Source organism: Pseudorasbora parva, chromosome 7 (assembly GCF_024679245.1).
Source record: "Pseudorasbora parva isolate DD20220531a chromosome 7, ASM2467924v1, whole genome shotgun sequence".
NCBI lineage: Eukaryota > Metazoa > Chordata > Actinopteri > Cypriniformes > Gobionidae > Pseudorasbora > Pseudorasbora parva.
The window spans coordinates 16,766,547-16,787,555 of record NC_090178.1 but is presented as its reverse complement, the minus strand read 5'-3'; the positions used below and the strand labels follow the sequence as shown (position 1 = coordinate 16,787,555).

Genomic DNA, 21,009 nt, shown 5'->3' with positions numbered 1-21,009 from the left:
GATGGGTCGTTGCTTGTTGATCACGCCTCTTATGGTCTGATTGGTTGAAGTATATAATAATATTGGAATAATGACACAGACATAGCCTGGCTACACCTTCTCATCTTGACAGCGTTTGTCCAAGGCACTTTTTACTTAAACTGTGCCTGACAAAGGATTTTTTTTTCTGAGATATTACACTTTACAACAAATAAATAGCTTTTATAAAACCGTGGAGGCTTTTGATCATTCTTTTGAGATGGGTGAAGTACAGTTTATTGAGACTACTTGATTGTTTTAAATCTACAGGAAAATGTTTCCCTTATCTCTTATATTTAAGATGAAGGAATTTTGTTTTGCCATATCATATTTTGAATGGTGCACCATTAAGTGCTGGTGGACATTGAGAGTTGCTATGGCAACCGTGAACACATTCCTGCTGCTGGAGAGGACATCGTCGACATTTCTAATGCGACAGATAAACTGTGTGTGCATGTTACAAAATTATTCCGATTGAAAGTCAGCACATGTAAACCCCAGATCGGTTTAGATAACGTCTCATGTAAACAGTCCACTGAATCTTTCAATAGGAATGATTTTAATTGAAATGACAAGAGTGTGGATGTAAACGTGGCTTATGATTAGACCATTTGTTTTTTCTTTATGTTTGCTATCTCATCCAATAGAGGGTGCTCTAAACATATTGTAGCTTGACAATGAACAAATGTAGGCTCGTAGATATTTGAATATATTTGAATAAATTGCTTGATATTTGAAATCCGTTCTAATTAGATTTTTCTCAAAAATGACAGTCCTAATTCTCAAGGGGTTTAATAAAGGCATTCTGAAGCAAATTGATGTGTTTGTGTAAGAAAATATCCATATTTAAAACTATAAAGTAAAATAACTAGCTTCTGACAGTGACGTCAGAAATATCATAAACGTTTCAAGAGGTTTCAAGGGTTACACTGGCAGTCTATGGTTTACAAAGAGCTCTTTGCTCATTTTTTGTCAACGGTGCCCCTGTGACTACACCACAGAGCAGAAACATTCCTCCCAGGAATTTACTCCTGAGTGGCTACCGTTCATGCATTTCTGTAAATATTACATAAACAAGATGTCACATACAGCCTCACACAGAGATGCTAAACATATACTACTCAAATGTGTGGACAACTTGCATTAAGACATGACACCAACAAAAAAGTCTTAAAAACCAAGAATGAGAAGGAGAACTTTACTGATGATATCATCAATGCAATGTTTTCTTTTCATATGACCCAAGGGCCTGTTTTCTGTCAAACTCGCAGAGATCACAACAAACATGTTGAACAGACGGTGTCAGTGCTGGTAATAAAATAATAACAATATTAATATCCCATAAAATAAAAAAGGTGAGGCAAATCACTCCGGTCAAAAACAAGTGAATAACAATGTAAAGGTTTTTCCCAGAAAGTCAAGATTTTAGAAAGACAATCAAACTGAAAATGTGTAAATGTTGACGGAATCTGCAATTTATGGGAAATGATTCCCATTTAATCAAGTTTAAAGCCGCACTTGGCTACTTTTGCTCTCGGGGTCCCCCTACAGTTTGGAAAAAATAATGTCCTCAACTACTGTCGTAAGCTCTGTCATCCTACAACAGGGGATGCCATTGCGCGTGCATTTGATGACATGACAACCCTGATAGCCCTGAACTAGTGATGCGCGGGTCGTCTCATAACCCGCGGACCCCGTGTGTCTATTTAATTGTCGCGGGTGCGCGGCGGGTTGTAAAAATATAAACAGTGGTGCGGTGCGGACCAAATAACTTCATAAAAGGGTCCCGCGGGTCGGTGCAGCACTAACAGTTAACCTGAACACTGCAGGAGGAGTTCAGAGTACTTCTGGCGTCGCGTGTGAAATGTCTTCATCCCAGGTAACGTTACAGTCAGTGGCATGTTTCAGCATGTCATATGAATATAATTTCATGGGTTTTATTTTTTTCAAACGCCAAATAATCACGATGCGCACGTTTACAAGCCAGCGTCATTATAGTAGTCTATTGGTTACCGTTTTACAGAATCTATATGATACTTCAGTTCAATGTTTGAGTGGTAGCTCACCGTAACAAGCATGACAGCATCGGCTGGGCACGCCTCCTTCAGCTCACGCCGACGAGCAAACGCTGGTCACATGTTGATCCTCGTCCTGCCTTTAATCCCATCACTTTTTCGTTTCCTCTTATTGCTTTCCTCCAACAAAACCTTTTCTTTCTTATTTGTCTCTGCTGCTTCAGACATGACTATATTATCCGACGAACAAAGTTGGGCTCGCACATCCGAATTTAAGGAAGTGTGGGTGTTGGTGGAAGGGACGTATATGCGAAGTTCTTTTTGTTCTCGGGTTACTACTCGAAACCTGAAGTTTAAAAGTACGATTAAAAACGATACAGACCCCATCAGGCTATGGCAGACGTGTCATTCAACCTTTTGTAAGTCGATTTATCATCACAAGAGTCTTAAAAAATATATTATGAAGGTTGAAAAGTTACCTAGTGCTGCTTTAAGGGCCCTATTTTAACGCTCTAAGAGCATGGTCTAAAGTGCACGGCGCAAGTGCGCTTAGAATCCACTTTAAAGTCTGAAATCAATTTAGTCTGAATTTTTATTTTTAACATTTAAAAATGTTTGAGTGCTGCTCCCTGTGTGTGTAATAAGCATATTACTAAGTTAACACCCATTCCAGAGTATATAGGGTTGAGTCTCAATCTGACACGGTCTCTCTCTTTCTCTCTAATACAGTCGCACATTCCCTCTCTCTGTCTATTGGCAAAGCTGACGACTTTCAAAAGAACCATAGACACCATTCAAAGTCTGAACATCCTGGCAAACCTAAATGCTACCGCATGGAAACATGCAATGACTTGAAATTCTTGAGGGATTGTGCTAGGCGGGGGCGGATAAACACGTGCAGCTGACAGACTGACTGACTGGTTTGTGCAAAGCAATCCTGTTTGACAGTTTAATGACACAAGAACTCCATCATGCATGCTGGGCTACAACTTTTTGTTGCTTAAGACAGGACCATAAAACAACTTACAACCGGTTCGATAGTAGCAGCACATCCCAATCCATGGCACTTAAAGGGATAGTTCACTTTAAAAGGGAAATTCTGTAATCCTTTATTCACCTTCAAGTTGTTTCAAACCTGTATGAATTTCTTTCTTCAGCTGAACACAAGGGAAGATTTTTTTGAAGAATGTCAGGAACCAAACAGTTAACTGGAGCCTTTGACTTCCATAGTAGGAAAAAAAATACTATGGAAGTCAATGGCTCCAGTTAACTGTTTTAGTTACTGACATTCTTCAAAATATCTTCCCTTGTGTTCAGCTGAAGAAAGAAAGTCATACAGGTTTGAAACAACTTGAGGGTGAGTAAAGGATGACTATGATGAACTATCCCTTTAATATCTACCGCTACATATTGTTTTCCAAAACTAACGCCTTTAAAGTCTAGTAACTGGACAATAAAGGAACACATTAAGTCCATCTCATGCATAAAAAGACTGAAATTTAGATGCCTTTAAAAAGTTAGATTATCAAACTTCAACAGTCTCAGCAACACTCAATGTTCCACTATAAATCCACTGCAAAAACACTTTAGCCTATTTCTCTAGAGTCTAGATCTATTTTGTTTCTGATAACCAATTTTTAATTATGGATCTCAATGTCCATCTCTAGGTTTTAAGCAGCATAAAAAGGAGCTAAAGATACTTAAAGGTATAGTTTATTCTATATGAGAATAAAATATTAAATTAAATATGTTCATTATATAAAGTGATTGTGTCTCTTCAAAAAAGTTTGATTAAACTGCTTAATTCATATGGATTAGTTTTATTATCTCTTTATGAACTTTTTGAAGCATCAAAGTGATAGTTGCGTAGCTGTCAATGGAGGGACAGAAATATCTAAGATTTCATAAAAATCTTCATTTGTGCTCCAAATTTGAATAAAAGTCTTACAGGTTTGGAATCACGAGATGGAGTGAATAATGATTAATGAATTAAAATTTTGGGGTGAAATAACCCTTTAAGGAAAAACTGAACTTTAACCAGCAATTCCTGTGACTGTCAAATTCATATTTTTGCAAAATTGCTGGTCAAAACACATCCTTAAGAAAAACCTCAAGGCTAATTGTTTATTATATTATTTATAACCAAAACATAATAATGATTGTTAACTATTTCAATCTCACAGATAATTAGTCGAAATGATACACAACGGAATTTGCATCAAATATATTTGCACGAACACAAAAACTGCACATCATTCAGACAGGTTTGCAATTTAACAAATTAACATACTTAAGGAAACAAAGCGATGCTGTACTACAATGGTGGTACAATGTACGAGACGGCAATACTGGTGTAACGTTACATTGCTTAAATGTTACTTCATAGTATACCACAGTACTTCCATGGTACCGAAAACGCTACTGCATTGTAATAATACATCTCGCGGTGCTCAGGATGATGTAATTTCCACGTTTCTTATGCCGAATTGTCAATCAATTAAAGTAAACTGTGCATTCGCTGAGCTTAGATCAGTCTAAACATAGCTAAAGCTATCAGTCGCTGAACAACACACAGTGCTGCATCAACTGCGTCAATGCCCTTTAAAATACCTCAGATAGTATTAATTATCTTTGTGTTGTGCGAGATGAACCTGATACACGTTTCCATGGTATTAATTTAGCCGAACGGCTAACGCTAACAGCATTAGCAACAGTTCATATAAAGCACCTGGCTTCTAGCTTTATAGTAGTACTGGCTAGTTTGACGTACATATACATTGAATAGAATAAATCAGCTCACACATTTCATCCCCTCAATGTGGCGAAAAGATATACACATTTATCTAGGAAGCGCTTTGACATACATGTTACTGGACGAGCTAACAGTAATAGTGAACACTTCAACACTAAGGGCCTGTCATGTTTCTAAAATGCTCTAATTTAGCAACATGAGCACACAAAACAAAAACAGCGTTCGAACCATCGCTTACCCTAATAACTGGGTCTACCCTTCCTCTCTGAGGGCTTGTTGTAACGGCGAATCGCTCCTGTTCAGTTCCTGCAGGCAGGTGGCTGAACGTCTCTAATGTTCTGCCTGCATCATGTCAGCTACTGTAAGCCACCACTATCCAACGTGACCCCTCAACTTCAACCTCCAACAGAACAAAACTACAAACGCGTCAATCAACGACCTCTATTGGTCATAACGGGAAATGCCAAAATCACTAAAACGCATAAAAATGTGGACTCTTAACTTACTCTACTGGCCACAAGACGGAAAGATGTGGCCTGTAGACAAAATTCCTTCTTAAATCCAATTATCTAGTTCGTAATAAGTTAGCATTGTATGAACCCATTGCATTATTTGCAAGAAAATGAGTCAGTTGTGATTGTTTTCAGACAGGTGTTGTTAAACACATCCCTTTACAAGCATGAAGCGTCCTGGCTGTAGCTGAACAATTTTCTAAGGACAAGATACGTTTTCGACTTATTGCGGGAACTATTTAATATTCTTAATATATAATTAAAGTATTGGAAAGAAACCAATGCACCACAGTCCCTGGTGGTCTAGTGGTTAGGATTCGGCGCTCTCACCGCCGCGGCCCGGGTTCGATTCCCGGTCAGGGAACGTACTTTTAAAAAAAACAAAAAAGTTATATATTAGTTAAATAAAAAGTTATATTTTATATATAGATATATTTATGTATACCATATTTTCATAAACTGCGGAAATCAAACCACACAGGTTTAATAAAAAATAAAAAAACATTTTTCCAATTATATCCAAATGGAAATTACGTTAGACATTGGAGGGCCTTCCAGTCCAAAAAGTTGAGTAACACATTAAAACAAATTTTAACTTCACGGTAACCATCAACCATCAAGTGGCAACTGAACATTATTCATAAGAAACAGACAAGTTATATTCTATGAAAAATCAATTTATTACAAAATAAACATCTTTGTTTTGTAGGTTGTTTTTGCAATGCATATGGAATATGATTGATGAAAACAGATAAACTGGTTACTGAGGTCATTGTATACAACAGATCAAACTTAACTCTTGTCCAACCAGAGAACCTAATCTACAACACAGATCTGCAAGTATGAGTTATTTATGTTAGATATGGATTTAAGTTGTTTGATCCTTATGACTAGTATTAAAATGTAGGAAAGAAACTGCACATAAAAGCATATTTACAATATAACAAAACTGAAACAAAGGTTTCTAAAAAAAAAAAAGTTAAATGCTGTTTGCCCTTTACAAATAAGTATCAAAATCCCAAATTCTTCTATTAAGAACAACACTGAAATAGAAGCTGACGTCAAATTGCATGTTGAAAAATAATAGACCAAACTATTAATTTCTAAGTTTCCATTTTGAAAATCAGCATTCAGTACCTCAAAAATGAAACCCAGCACAGATAACAGGTGAGACCAAAAAATAAATATTGCATACAATATCTTGGCAACGTCAACTGTAATGTAGGCCATAGCCAGTCTTTTCAAAGACTGTCAAAATGTAATATAGTGACAATATATGTCCCATTAAAAATGATGGGGGGGGAGATAATTTTTTTAAATGTGGTATATTATGAACAAAACAATCCACATCAATCGCTGTCAATTGTGAAAATTCAACCTTTAGAAAATACTTTTTAAAATACAAAGAAAAAAATTGAATTTGCTGGAAACTTATAAAATTAAAATAAAAACTACACAACTGTGAACAGTGTAATAAAAATTGAGTCTTGTACACGATCTTCACCCTTGCCATCCTTTTAAATAAGGCATTTTCTTTTCACGTCATGAATCAACTGAAAAACAAGAACATTTTCCCATTATAAAAGCTGCCCATTGACTAATCAATTATTACATGCTGAATTATCACTTTGGAGATACTCACGGTTTTAACTGTCCCCCGGATGAAGTCCTTTCTGCTGGTCAGGTCAAAGTCTGGATACTTGTCATAAACCTACAACCAAGAGGAAGTTCATAAATTATACAATTATTTGGAAACTTGTCAGACTTCAGTGGAACATTCATATCTATCGTCATGGGCGTCCGAAGTCAAATAAATGTAGGTGGGTCCTCCCCCAGAATTTTTTTTACTGGAGTAGACAATGGCCCTCATTTATCAATCTTGCGTAGAAACGGGCGTATATGTTGGCGTAAGATTATGCTTACACTCCTCTCACCGCCTGATTTATGAAGCTGTGCGCACCTTTGCAATACAGGTGTACACAATACCTGCCCTTGATAAATGCCGCGGCTGAAAACGATCGTCATTAGAATAACACGCCCCTATATATTCAAGTCTCCGCCTCCCCCACGCCCTCATTTTACACCATGGACGCACGGAAGACAGCAAAGAAGCGAAACTTCTCCGACGTGGAGATCGGGCGCGCCTCAATCATCTTACTAGTCAGGACATAAGTCAATGGGCTGACTCCCTGATCAGTGCCCTAACTACTGAACTAGAGAGATGATTGAGACGCACCCAGAGAGACAATTACCAGGGAAGTGGAAAAAAGCTAAATTGTTTTATTTGGGAGTTTAAAGAGTGTGATTAAAGGCACCCAAAAAACATACAAATATGGACCCAAATTATGAGTACTGTTAATAGTGTGGAGGTTGAGAAGCGCATTCCAGCAGTTTAAAGCTGTTTGGATGATACATTAGGCCTACCTCACAGTGCATTACTTTACTGCACAAGTTTTAAAACAATTAGCATTTAATTTCGTATCACGGCACATGTATTGGGGTGTACGATATGATGATGTGATGTGGAGTAGCCTCCATTCATTCACATTAATAATTGCATGATAATTTGTAAGACTATTTTTATTATATTATTATGATTTTTATTATTAATGATTCTTGTTATTTAGAAGAAGAATGTCGTTATTATTTATTTTATTAATATTTAAAAGTTATTATTATTTTGTCAGTCTTAATTATTCAGTCCCAGTCCGTGCGCAGCTGCCGTACAGGCTCGCAACTGGAGGAATACATGCCTCAAATGCTTTGGTAGCCACACAACACACTATAGTCAAATGCTAAGTCTAAGTCTATTAAGTCTACGCTGCACAAAAATAAACACTGAAGTTTATAATTGCAATGTTGTTGTTGTTTTTTACAGTGGGTCATAATATAGCATATATTTGTCAGTGCATTTTGTGGTGTTAGGAATTGTTTTTCTGCGAATTTTCGCACTAACTCCAAACGTGCGTACAACACCTCCTGAACTGGTGTAGGATTTGAGCGTGCCGTACGCCAACATCCATGTTAAAGGTGGGGTGAAATGCTGTTTCATGCATACTGAGCTTTTTACACTGTTAAAGACTTGGATTCCCATCCTAAACATAGACAAAGTTTCAAAAACTAATGTTGGACGTTTGATGGAGTATTTCTGTGTTAAAAATACTCCTTCCGGTTTCTCACAAGTTTCGGCGAGTTTTTTTCGAGTATGGGTCTACTTGACGTTAAATAGATCGGAAGGTCCTTGTATGGGCCGTACGGGCTCTTCTCCCGGTAGGGTGCGCGCGCGCGTGAATAGAGCGAGAGAGAGGAAATACATGCCGTAAACAGTCTCTCAGATGCAGATCCAGTCGTCCGTGAACACTTATGTGGCGCCGCGCTTCTCTTTATTCCTATGGGTGACGTCGACCGACTTTAACGCTTCAGCACAGCATTCCGGGAAGGCAGCGCTGCATTTGAACCGATTTGAACGCAGAAATGACGGGAAGCTTCACAACATCGTTTCAGTCGCGTCTCAAAGTGGATTTACACGCCACTGCTGTCAGGACTTTACCAAATCATACCAAAGAAGTGTGTTTTTGACGGAGCAGTCCCAGCGATAAAGGTTCGGTCCTGCTTTGGAAGCAGCCGGTGAGTTAAACTGCTTCAAATGTCTCTGCTTTTGGCTACGGACGCATGAGTAAACATCAGTAAACGACACGATTGCGTGCTTCGTCATTCAAATGCGCTAACGGTTACTCCATTGTTGTTCCGTATAACGTTACAGTATTCTGACGTGCAAAACCGTTTTGCTTGCTACTTCTAAGGTCTAGTCGCATACAATAGTCCATAAACCGAATCATGTCCTCATACACTGCGAGTAAACACACAGAAATGTGGAGAGGCCACTAAATACAGTAACTTACATACCACAGAGACGGACGTCCTGAAGTTGCCATTTCTCCTGTTCAATTTATTTCTCCCTCAGATTTGATTCTGGATCATTATCTGTATTAGCTGAGATAGCCATGGGTTTCTCCACGCTTTAGGACGTCACCGCTTTGGGCGCTTGTCATTCTTTAGCTCCGCCCACACGATACGCCTCCAGGCGCTCGTTTTTTTCCGGAAAGACTCGGTACAGCCTATATTTCTTTTATAAATATGATAAAACTAAAGACTTTTCGGAGATATGAAGGATGCAATACTACTCTATAGGTACTCAAGATTGACATGAGATTGACTGAAACTGAGTGTTTCACCCCCCCTTTAATAAATCTCAAAGTCACCGTGGGTTTTGGTGTATGCAACGTGTACGCTGGAAATTTGGTGTACGCACTTTTGATAAATGAGGGCCATTAAGTGTAAATAATGTACCTTGTTTACTTCTGGTTTGGCCACAAAATTACAGAAGACACCCATTTAATTACAGCGACAGTAGTGTAGGGGTAAGACACGGCAGAGAGTTTTGACCCAGAGGTTCGAATCTGCCTTTTGCCGAACTCGCTCTACTCCCTTTGCCATCACATATCAGATCAGAAAGGTGTTAATAAAGTAAGTGTTAAATCAGTTATGGGTAGGTGATCAGACATGCACTGAATTAGAGACGGTAAAAGTGTGTGGGTCCAATATCATTGGTCTCAAAAAGTGGGTGGGCCCATGAGCCATTGTTGATGGAAGGCTTGTTCGAGATGCATCGGCACGCGATGTGCAGCAAGATCGCCGTATGCCATCAAAGTAACGTTACAGCGAGATGCAAACGACTCATGCTTTTGAAATCGCTCACGCAGTATTTTAATATCATACACGGACCGTTCCGCGCATCTCGAACAACCCTAGTGTGTTTGTGTTTCCCACTACTGCGCTAGCATTGCTGAGAAAGATGAGACGTATACAGTGACGTAAGACCTGGCTCAGCTCGCAGCTGCAGGCATTCATGTAAACGGAGCTATGTGGAGCAAAGTAAGTGTTGCAACATCTCAAATTCCTATGAAAGTTAAGCTTCCAAAGGCATGAACTGAAAATGCACCAGACTGAACACACGCTCAGCTCTCATCATGAGAGCTCATTCATGACGGTGAATGTAATCTGACTCCTGCAGCAACTCATTATATTGAACAGACATGTTAGTTTTTAATTGTAGTGGCTGTGTTCTCCAACTGATTTTCTGAAAATTAACACAGTGGGCAAATTATCCAGAAATCTAGTAATGGTGGCTTTGGGAGTGGCCTCGTAGGGCAGCAAAGCATTTTGGGAATTGTTGTCACCCCCATGTGACAAAAATAAATGTTCTGTCTTTTCTCAGTCTAGTACTACTTTAATTTTTTAAGCTACTTTAGTGCAGACCTGCAAATCAACCGAGTTAGAGAAAGCTGTCTTTAGCATCCCTGTTAACTTGCCCACCCTTGCGCAGATAACGGCGGTTCGAATCCTGCTCGGAGCGGGTGAAAATACACTTTATTAACAGTGCGGGGACACGTCCCCCCCGTAACAGTGCGGGGACACGTCCATCTTGCTTCCTTGCTTGTCAGCTTGCTTCCTTCTATCCGTCAGACTCACGTGGTAGCCAGGCATCTCATTCAATGGTGAGCTCAGTCAGTTGACGCAGTGTACTTCAAGATTCTGATGCAAGTGAGCTAAGATTCCGATTGGCCCAGAGAAAAGTCAGTTATAAGAATTATCCAATAATGTTTTGCATGTCTAGTCTAGTAGGAGTTTTAATAAGAACGTAACGAAATGCAAGTTAAAGTCTTGTATCGCAACATGCAATTTGCCTGAAATTTATTATTTACTAGACACTTGACTTGGTTCTGCGTTAACTTCTTTTTCCTAGAATTGTTCTTATACTAGTCCTGCCCGAGCGAATATGTGCATACGCTAGAGTTGATTGCGCACAGGTGTTCTGAGTGTTACACGCTGATGTTGAGAGACAAACGCAGTATACTACTCAGCCAGGTCTTAAGTCTCCGATTGTCTTTAGTCATTAATTTGGATTAATGTTGTCTTATTTAGATAGGTAGTTTTCTTTGTGTTAGTTAGTTAAAGGGAGAATTCGCCCTCAATTGTACTTTTGTTTTGATATTCAGCGTAGTTTATTTAAAGCGTCGTATACGCTGAAGATCTCGGTTTTGTTTCTACATTTTTCTTTGTTAGTTAGTTTAGAGGTTTGGGGTAGTAGTAGTGGGGGTTTGGTTTTGATTATTTTATTGATTTGGGCGATTCTCTTGTTTATTATTTGTGTTTAAATGTTTATTGGTTCTTTGGGAACATTACATTTAATTTAATAAATCATGTAAGCTTCACTACATTCTTGTTTATGGTTGTTTTTCCTGCCTGCACCTCCAGTCACATCTTGCATAAATGTTGCGTCATCATCCCGTTTACATCTTATAAGCACGTAACACAAGTCATTTGCCCATTATCATAAGAGATAGTGAGGGGGAGAGAGAGAAAAATAGGCCCTTATTAATTAAAGATATTCTATTATACAAATACTTGTGAAACAAATTTCCATGACTTTTCCAAAACGTTCTAGGTTTATTTATTTTTCCCAATTTCCAAATTTTCCAAATATTGGACTTTTCCAGGTTTTTCCATGACAGTGCAAACCCTGCCATCAAAATAAGCCATTTTGTTCCTGATAAATGCTGTGAAATAACATACTTGTCGGGTAATTTGCTTCATTGTAACTTCTTCCAAGTTTGCATCTTTCAGGAGATCCTGGATTGCCTCCTTCAACTGGTCATCAGTGGGTTGTTTTTTAAGCATCTTGATCAATGGCTGATCATCATCAGAGCTATCACTTTCATCTGGATGGAAAAATACAGCATGTCAAACTTAGCACTTTGCAAAAAAAGTGTATAACTGCAGTTTTGATATGATGGTAAAATGAATCCATGTAATTTTATGTTAGACAAAAATAATTTACTGCATTATTACCCTTGCTCTTGCTTGCAATCTTTTTCCTTCGGTTGCTGCTGCTGTCAGCTTTCTTGGTTTTAGGGACAGGTTTTGCTGGTGCTTTTCTCTTTGCCACAGGCTTCTTTTTTGTCTAGGAAAATTGTGAATTAAATTGTCAGGTTTAATGCAATTTCATACAAGTATATAGCGTCAAGAAAGAAAATCAGTTGGAAAAACTTCACACATTTCTGAAGCATCAGCAGATCTCTAAATCTAAAGGGCTACAAATGAACTTGGTGTCAAATGTAATGTTGCCATTTCTTTCAGAGGCGGTACTCTTCAGAAAAAAATAGTAGTTTTTATTATCAAATTAAGTTTTAAATGAACAAACTCTTAATAAGTATTTTTGCTGATACAGGCCTGACTAAACAGCATACCAAACCTACAAGCTCAAATAATCTTGAAATGATTTAAATGGTGTTACAAAATGTCTGAATTCAAGAATATTAGTAGGGCCATCAAAATTGCTCAAAAAGACGTTTGAATATTCCCTCTAAAAAAAACATGAATATTCGAACATCTGGTTGCGCATTTTGTCAATGACGTGCATTACGTCAATAACAGGACAAATTAATACAAAGAGACATAACTACTTGTATAGGTTGTCTATTTAAGTTTAAACATATTTGACAGCGTGTTACTTACACAAAAACAAGTAAATTAACTAATGGCCAAGACCGCAGGCTCACTCTCTCTTGCCCTAACCGTCACGCTCTCTGCGCATAACGGTTTAAATTAACAAATCAAGAGTTTTGTGCAAGCAATTTAAGGACTCTTGTCCCAAATATAGCAGGCTTCATTCAGTGATTTAAACAAATATTATTCATATTAATTTAAGTTTAATTAATTAATATTTTATTTTAGTTATATTAATTTTAATTGAACACTGCAAGTGAGCTGTGGTAAACATGAAACTTTTCTTTGACATGAAACGGTAAATAATCAAACCAGTGGAAGCGGTGCATTTATCCTATTTATCCTTTATTCATGCAATATCTATTCAGTCAGTACAGTAGCCTACACTTTAGTAACGTTTCTGTTTAACGTTAAATAAAATGAGGCATGGTATGCTAACTGTATCTTACGTAGCTTGCATACCACCTTATCTCGCGGCTCAACAATTTTACCTCCTACCGACCAAAATCCAACGTACTTCCAGACATGGCTTTAGCTTTTGAAGGGTTAAAATCGTCTTCTCTGCTGCGGTCGAGTTGAGCTCTGCACTTTATGCCATCTTCCATGCAAGACGCGTCAACTTTCAGCATTGACGCTGTGCCTAGCAGTGCAACTCCTGTGACCTGTCCCTGAACCCCCATGCGCGCACCCACTCGCAAAGCAGACAGCCACGCCTCTACTACCACGGCCGTTTTTTACATTAAAATATTAATTTTCACCATTAAAATTCGTTTTGTAAAAACTATTCGTATATATATTCGAATTTAGAATATTTGTTGAGTAGCAAGCCCTAGTAGCAAGTGTTTGTGTCTAACCTTTTTTGCATTCTTCTCTTCATTAACACCTTGGTCACTGTCCTCTGATTCAGTCTGATCAGACTTTTTGTCAGATTTCTCTGTGAATTTCATGGTGGAAGATTTCTTCTTCTGATGAGACTTCTGTTGATTTGCAGACAAAACACAAGCATTGTAAACAGTAAGTTTGTCTAAAGATTGTCTGAACTATAAAACCCTAAATGTGGAGAATTTATATAAAAAAATCCTTGTCATGTTTTAGACGTCTACACGGAGGACCCGGGTTAATGATATTTTTGATATACAGTGTAGAGTACAAAACTGCTGACCACAATTAAGATTTTAATAAATAAACCTACCTTAGTTTTAATAAATTGTTCACCTGTTTGGGAAGTGTTTGTCATGTTTTGACAATAAAGGATAGTTTAAAACCACAGTTTTTAAAAGTTTAATTAGATCATTTAAAACTGTCTGTTTTATACATATTTCACTCAGGAGCAAAAATATGTCTTTAAACTTTAAAGAAATAAAGATTTTACATTTATCGTGATATTTATCGATATCGACTGATATGGAAAAATATATTGTGATAATGTTTTTGGGCCATATCGCCCAGCCCTAGTTAAAGATAGTAAATGTATGCCATTTCTCGGCACTGCACAGACTCATTTGATTTTTGGACCCGTGAAGACATCTAATGTGCCTCAAGTGTTCAAATTCAAGTGTTCTTATGGTGCCAAATGTAATTTTGCTTTTTATTTCAGAGCCATTTAAAACCCCTTCAGACAGATATACCAGTTTTCATTATCAAATTAAGCTTCAAATTACTTAATTGTTATTCAGCACTTTTCTGGAAAAAAAACCTGACTTAAACAGCATACCAAAATATCAAATAAGCTATTTAAGAGGCGTCAACTTTCAGCATTGACGCTGTGCCAAGCAGTATAACTCCTGTGACCTGTCCCTGAACCCCCATGCGCGCACCCACTCGCAAAGCAGACAGCCACGTCTCTACTACCACAGCCGTTTTTGTTTCCACTTTTTTTTTTTTTACATTAAAATATTAATTTTCACCTTTGAAATTCGTTTTGTAAAAACTATTTGAATATATATTCGAATTTAGAATATTCTTTGACAGCCCTAGTAGCAAGGTGTCTAGCCTTTTTTAAATTCTTCTCTTCATTAACACCTTGGTCGCTGTCCTCTGATTCAGTCTGATCTGACTTTTTGTCAGATTTCTTCGTGGATATCATGGTGGAAGATTTATTTTTCAGAGGAGGAGATTTCTGTAGATTTGCAGACAAAACATGCAACGTAAACAGTAAGATTGTCTAGATTGTCTTAACTATAAAACCATAAATGTGGAGAACTTATGTTAAAATCTTTGTTGTGTGCGTCACATTTCCAGTGTCAACTAAAACTCAAATGTTCTTATGGTGTCTCAAATGTAATTTAGCTTTTTCTTTCAGAGGCAGTTTAAAACTTTTCAGAAAGATATAGCAGTTTTCATTGATATCAGATTAATCTTCAAATGACTTTTGTTATTCAGCATTTTTGCTGGCATAGGCCTGATTTAAAAAACATACGAAAACTTAAAGCTCAATAAAGAAGGGATGCACCACTCGACTGGCCATTAATTGGAACCAATTTTCTGGGGGGGGTTTGGGCAATCTCTATTGAACTATTAGGGAACTTGGACACAAACTGCATTGCAATAATTTCCCAAAATTTAATTTGTGTGAAAATATTACAACAGAACATTATCACAGCCTATGATAATGTTCTGTTGTAATATTTTCACACAAATTAACACACAGGCCAGATACAGGACATGTTGAAGATAGATGCAAAGAGCACAGAGGCACCAGCAGAGCTCACTGCTCACAATGCTCAAATATAAATATTGATTTGGGGGTGGGGGTTTATATGAATGCATCTTGGAAGGGAAATGCCTGTCTTTAGAAAAGTTTTGATGAAACCTTCTTTTCATCTTACCCCTGTATAATGTCTATTAAAGTTGTGTTTATTAGTACAGTGCTGCTTTGTATAGTGTTAACCAAAGAAAATGCTATATCGTTGCATTTTTATTACAGTTTGTGCAGGTATGTTTAATGTTGCATAATTTAAAAAGATAAATGCAGACCATGCTGCTTTTGCTTTAAATCTTGATCTAATTTAAATGTAAAAATAACTGCTTGTTACATGCATGTAGCGTTTTTGTTTAAATTGGGATTCAAATGTAGTGATTGCCTCTTATTTTGAATGCCTACTGATATTTTTATTTAAGGCCAGTTTTAAGGCCAGTAATAAATTTGCTTACAAAAATGGCAACCAGTAACAACTCATTTGCTTGTAAAACAATTGGAATGGTCATCAAAAGTCATGACTGGTGCATTCCAACAAATAATCTTGAATTAACTAATGTTAAAAGATGTTTCAAAATGTGAAACTATTACAAACAGTACTATTAAGTATTTGTGTCCAACCTTTTTTACATTCTTGTCTTCATGAATGTCTTGGTCACTGTCCTCTGATTCAGTCTGATCTGACTTTTGGTCAGATTTCTTCGTGGACTTCATGGTGGAAAATGTATGTTAAAATCTTTGTCACATGTCATATTTCCACAGTGTCAACTAAAACACACAGAAGAGCAGAAGAAACATTTCACTCACTTCCTCCTCGCTGTCTTCTTTAGGAGAATCATCATCATCGTCATCTTCCTCTTTATCAGACGATTTATCTTCACTGTCTTTATCTTTTTGACTTGCTGTCGCAGACTTTTCAGTGCCCTTACGGTTCTCTTTACTCTCTTCTTCATCATCGTCATCATCATCATCACTGCTGGAATCAATGACAATGGATCTGGACTTCCCACTTTCTGCTTTTTTCTGTGGCTTTTTACTTTTGGATGAAGATTTTTCTCTTTTGGCATCTTTAGTCGTCTTCTTTTTCTTCTTTAGGACAGGCTGCAAAATGTCATTGTCAAACAGCAAAAGACAAACTCATCAGACATTTCACCAATAATCTCAAGCAGTGCATTGGCTGTGCAGTTGCATTAAATGTGTATTGTATTTGGTCAGAGAGAAAGATATCACCTTTCCTGAGTTAGTTGGCTGTAGGAGAAATTTCATGATCCTCTCTGAAAGAACTGTTTGCGTTCCAGACCTCTCCAGATCAAGAGTCTGACAGATGGTTTTGAGCAGTCCCTTTTGAAGCCTGCCAGACAGAAAAAAAACAATGACTTAAAAATCATTGACTTTACATCAGATGGAATAAACTACTGATGTTTTATTATGCGCATGCTCATGGGTGTCACGTCACAAGACTGGAATATGAGCAAAAAAAATATTTTCCTAATTTTTTTAAAATATTTATTAGTACCGGTATGTACCAATGTTGCATATTTAAATGCTTTAACATTTAATTATCAGCATTGGCCAGAATTCAAATATCTCAACCAAAAATATTTGTATTAAGTCTATTTAAAAGTTGAAGATGATTCCTTTGTAGCTACATCCTTACTGCGTGTTATTTTTATAAAGTGGTTTTAAGTGGTTTAAAGACATGGGAAAGAAATGATGGCTCTTGACTATGTTAGCATGCATCATTTCTGTTTTCATGTCTTGATTTACCACAGATGTGTGTATTTTATATTGTATTAGGGCCGGGACTCGATACATTTTTTTTTTGAATTAATTAGAGGCTTTGTAATTAATTAATAGAAATTAATCGCATTTTAATTGCATATAAATATTTGACCTGGAACAATGAGAAGTTATTTTTCACATGGATTTTTAGTATACCATTGAATAATGACTGAATACATAAGCTTAATCAACAAAATATAGTTTATTTATTTATATATATATAAAAATATTGAAGCTTATATATATATATTTATATATAAGCTTCAAAGATATTTGGAAACATTTTTGTAATCTTGTATCTTCTTTTGTGTTCAGCAGAACAAAGAAACTCATACAGGTATGGAACAACCTGAAGGTGAGAAAAATTTTGGGTGAACTATCCCCTTAAATAGACTTACTTTTTCACTTTCTCCACCTTTTTGCTGTAAAGGTCACTGTCCGCCCCAAAAGGAAATCCATTAAATAGCCTAAGATTTTTCCGCAGTGCTGATGCCTGTATGAACATTAAGCAGCATGATTAAGTTACACACAATCTGTAGTAACAAATGTTTATGGCCATTTGTGTGTTAAGTGACTAAACCTTACAGTTCCCGGTCGATCATATACAATCTTATGCAGAGGTTTGAGCAAATCAGGTTTAAGTTTTCCAATGGCGTGATTAATCCGTGCAATGTCTCCCAGTTTGTCACCGCTTCCTGTGCTCTCAATCTTCACCTTTTCCTTTCGTCTACCCATTAAATCAAGCCTCTGGATGATTTTTTTCTCCCGTTTTCCTTCAAGAATTTCAGGTTCGACTGAAAAGACAATTACAAAAGGACAATTATGGTATCTTTTGAGTGGGTAATTTAAGATTAATTTAATTCATGATAAGACTATGACAATTGTATAAAAGTCCAATACAAGGTAACATTGCTACACATGAACTTACATCATGAATAACATTTCTTGAAAGAATAGGTTTGGCATCAATTGTTGCTACTATTCAACTTACACATTTTTACTCTGGCTTTAGGATTTTCCACTTCATCCTGATCTGCATCATCAGATGGACTCCTTTTCCTCTTCTTCTTTTTCTTCTCGTCCTCCTCCTTCTCTTCTTTTACACTGTTTTCTTCCAGGAAAGGACGAGGAAGACCATCTGACTTGACAGCTTCAATTTCTTCACTCATGATTGAATTTTTTCAGTTGCCTAAAATAAATAAAAACACGCCGTGGTGTTATAAATATCAAATTCCATAGAATAACACAGTAGACACGTATTACTTGTATAATGTATATCCTCACACAACTGCTCTATTCGTATCCGCTAATCGCGTCAATAAGTTACAGTAACAGCGCTGTTACTGCAGAACGAATTTGGCGCGTGTTTGTAACCCAATTGTGTAAGAAACAGACACAAAAGTTTGGCATGCTAACAAGCTATGAAATTACGATTATGTACAAAACATCGGGTAAACTGGTGAAAACATACAACATATAATCAAACGTAAGTGAAAATTCAACTTTTTTCCTATACACAAGCTCGCGACTCAAAGCTTTTAGGCGGCGCGAGACTGATAGCACAGCAGACTAGCTTATTTGTCCCGCCTACTTGCGCACAAAAAGACAATTATATTTTATTTTGCAGCATATCATGGCAAGTCCTGCCTTCGTGTACGTAAACCCATATCTGGGAGAAAATAATATCGCTGATAAAACCTCAATATAAAAAACCCATGCGCTAATACTTCAATATATGTACTCACTGTGTGTGTTGCTGCCGGTTGCTGCCAATTGGTGGTGATGTACGTGCGCAGTAAACATGGCGTTTGAAAAGAAAGGGCGGGCTATCACGTGACCCACGCGGATAAAATCATATTAAAAGGAAAAAGTCCCAAACATGCATTTACACCCCGTTTTTCCAAATTAGTATGACTTTACATTAACTAACCTATTACCAGCAATAAAGTGGTCAAAACCTTATATATTACTTTGAACAGTCTGTTGATTTGTTTATTTTGAAATGTAACACAAATATGTTGTGAAATGTCTTGATTGTGTGTTAGTAGACCTATACGCTACTTTAAAAACATATAACATTTTTACTTTAGTGAACTGTTGTCCATGTCTAGATGTCATTTGTTTTGTTTTGTTTTGTTTTTTGTTTTTGTTTTTGTCTATACAGATGTCTCCAGATTGTATCTGTACCAATGCAGTAATATTTATAAATGTGGCATTCATGTAAAATATTTTTGGGGGCCACTTTATAATTTAGCCTACATTTCATTTTGAACCTAAAAAAAGTTGAGATAGCTTACAATTTTTGGAAATTTGAATCAAAATGTTTCATAAAATATATTTAAGCAAATATGTTCTGTAGCTACTGTAAAGAAAGGGGTGTTTATTAGGTACAAAAAGGTTAATACTTCAGAGAAAAACTAAGGGTAAGTTAAATCAGGCAATAATTTAAAAAAAAAAGTCAATTCTATATTAGTACTCAATTCAAGCTTGTAGAAATTAAAGTGTAAATATCAATGTAATAAAATTAAGTAAAACTTTACTGGCGTAGGCCTGAGATAGCCTACTAGCATGCACTGGGGCTTGAATCATTAAAAAGGTCGATTTTTTTTCCTGTTTTACAGCTGTATTTACACTGTGTTATCATTGCTTTTGTTGTTGGGTTTAGTAAAGCATAGCCTTAAAAGCATGGTTTAATTCAATGTTGTTTGATTGATCAGTAGCCTTTATTGTAAAGGAAACTTCAACTAGCCTACACACACAGTTGTCTTTATGTGAAAATTTCCTTTCAACTGACAGAAAAAATAAGTAGTTTGTAAAAAGACTAGTCTTGTTTGATATAGCCTATAGTTTACATTAAAAAAATGCAGAAAAAATTGATTCAAGCAGAACATTTTTATCCGTTGATTTCAAGTTATTCAGTTGGTGGCGGCAATACTTTTACTAACAGCAGGGGGCAATATTGTAAAAGCTAAGGTGAAACAAAAGTGCATGTATAATAATTTGTCACAATCACATAGCATGTTTCATTCCGCAAGTGTTTTTTTTTAATAACCATAAAAGTAATTTAGCATTTTAAATCCAATATTGTGTAGAAATGTCACAATATTATGAGTCAGATCAAATAAGGAATCAAGAAAACATGTTAAAGATCATATAGCTTATTGCAACACTGTACATGTATTACACATACAGCAAAAGTAATATACTGTTGGCCTAAGTATTCTGACCAAGTATCTCCCATACCACACGATCCATCCATCTCACTGGCTGATTCAGTATTTACTCATTCATTCGTTAACATATTCTCATGCAATAGGAGATTGCATTTATCCCATGTTGAAGTTGTTACACACTCTTCAAAAATAAAGGTTCCAAAGGGGTGTTTTCATAGCGATGAGAAGAACTATTTTTTTGGTTCCCTAAAGACATCCTTTTGAACAGCTCTTAAATGAACCATTTTTACTTAGTGTGAAGAATATGTTAATCAAATAACATTGTCTTCATGGAACCATCAATGTCAATAGAGAACCTTGATTTTGTAGCCTATATAGCCTATATGCTATATTCATTTTTAAAAAAAAAAGTTTTTGGATGGCATGTGCTTTTACTTTTCATGATTTGCTAAAAGCACGGTCTGAAAAACCTTGATAACCCTACAAATTC

General features: G+C 36.6%; 2 protein-coding genes and 1 non-coding gene across 6 annotated transcripts in view; 1 reads left to right on the top strand and 2 right to left on the bottom strand.

The window, feature by feature from the left end:
* The window catches only part of scap (SREBF chaperone), a 31,495-nt gene extending 26,318 nt beyond the window's left edge, over positions 1–5,177 (bottom strand). For both annotated transcript variants that reach the window (XM_067448326.1, XM_067448327.1), the window contains exon 1: positions 5,024–5,177. The gene's annotated coding sequence lies outside the window, so the exon portion shown is untranslated. The remainder of the gene's footprint in view (positions 1–5,023) is intronic.
* A 412-nt stretch (positions 5,178–5,589) lies between these two features.
* Positions 5,590–5,661, top strand: trnae-cuc (transfer RNA glutamic acid (anticodon CUC)). Its single transcript has one exon. It is a non-coding gene; the product is annotated as a tRNA-Glu (tRNA).
* A 1,050-nt stretch (positions 5,662–6,711) lies between these two features.
* dek (DEK proto-oncogene) lies at positions 6,712–19,158 on the bottom strand. Of its 3 annotated transcripts, none has more exons than XM_067448321.1 (12): positions 19,092–19,158; positions 18,338–18,535; positions 17,932–18,140; positions 17,745–17,839; positions 16,795–16,915; positions 16,372–16,665; positions 16,186–16,272; positions 13,721–13,843; positions 12,210–12,321; positions 11,934–12,079; positions 6,940–7,008; positions 6,712–6,850 (listed from the first exon to the last, which is right to left on the bottom strand). In XM_067448321.1, exons 2-12 carry the CDS (start codon positions 18,513–18,515, stop codon positions 6,815–6,817), a joined length of 1,470 nt encoding a protein of 489 aa, XP_067304422.1. In that variant the 5' UTR covers positions 18,516–18,535; positions 19,092–19,158; the 3' UTR covers positions 6,712–6,814. The 3 variants fall into 3 exon arrangements, with proteins under 3 accessions (XP_067304422.1, XP_067304423.1, XP_067304424.1); XM_067448322.1 differs by lacking the exon at positions 19,092–19,158 and adding an exon at positions 18,631–18,796; XM_067448323.1 differs by lacking the exon at positions 16,186–16,272.
* Positions 19,159–21,009: the final 1,851 nt, after the last annotated feature.

Excerpts from the sequence above, each read along its gene's own strand:
- dek (XM_067448321.1), bottom strand. The coding sequence starts at position 18,515 with ATGAGTGAAGAAATTGAAGCTGTCAAGTCAGATGGTCTTCCTCGTCCT. Across the intron at positions 13,844-16,185 it reads AAGACAAGAATGTAAAAAAG|AAGTCTCATCAGAAGAAGAA; the intron begins GTTGGACACAAA and ends GCAAATCAACAG. Across the intron at positions 7,009-11,933 it reads TGAAGCAAATTACCCGACAA|GTTTATGACAAGTATCCAGA; the intron begins GTATGTTATTTC and ends TCTTGGTTGTAG.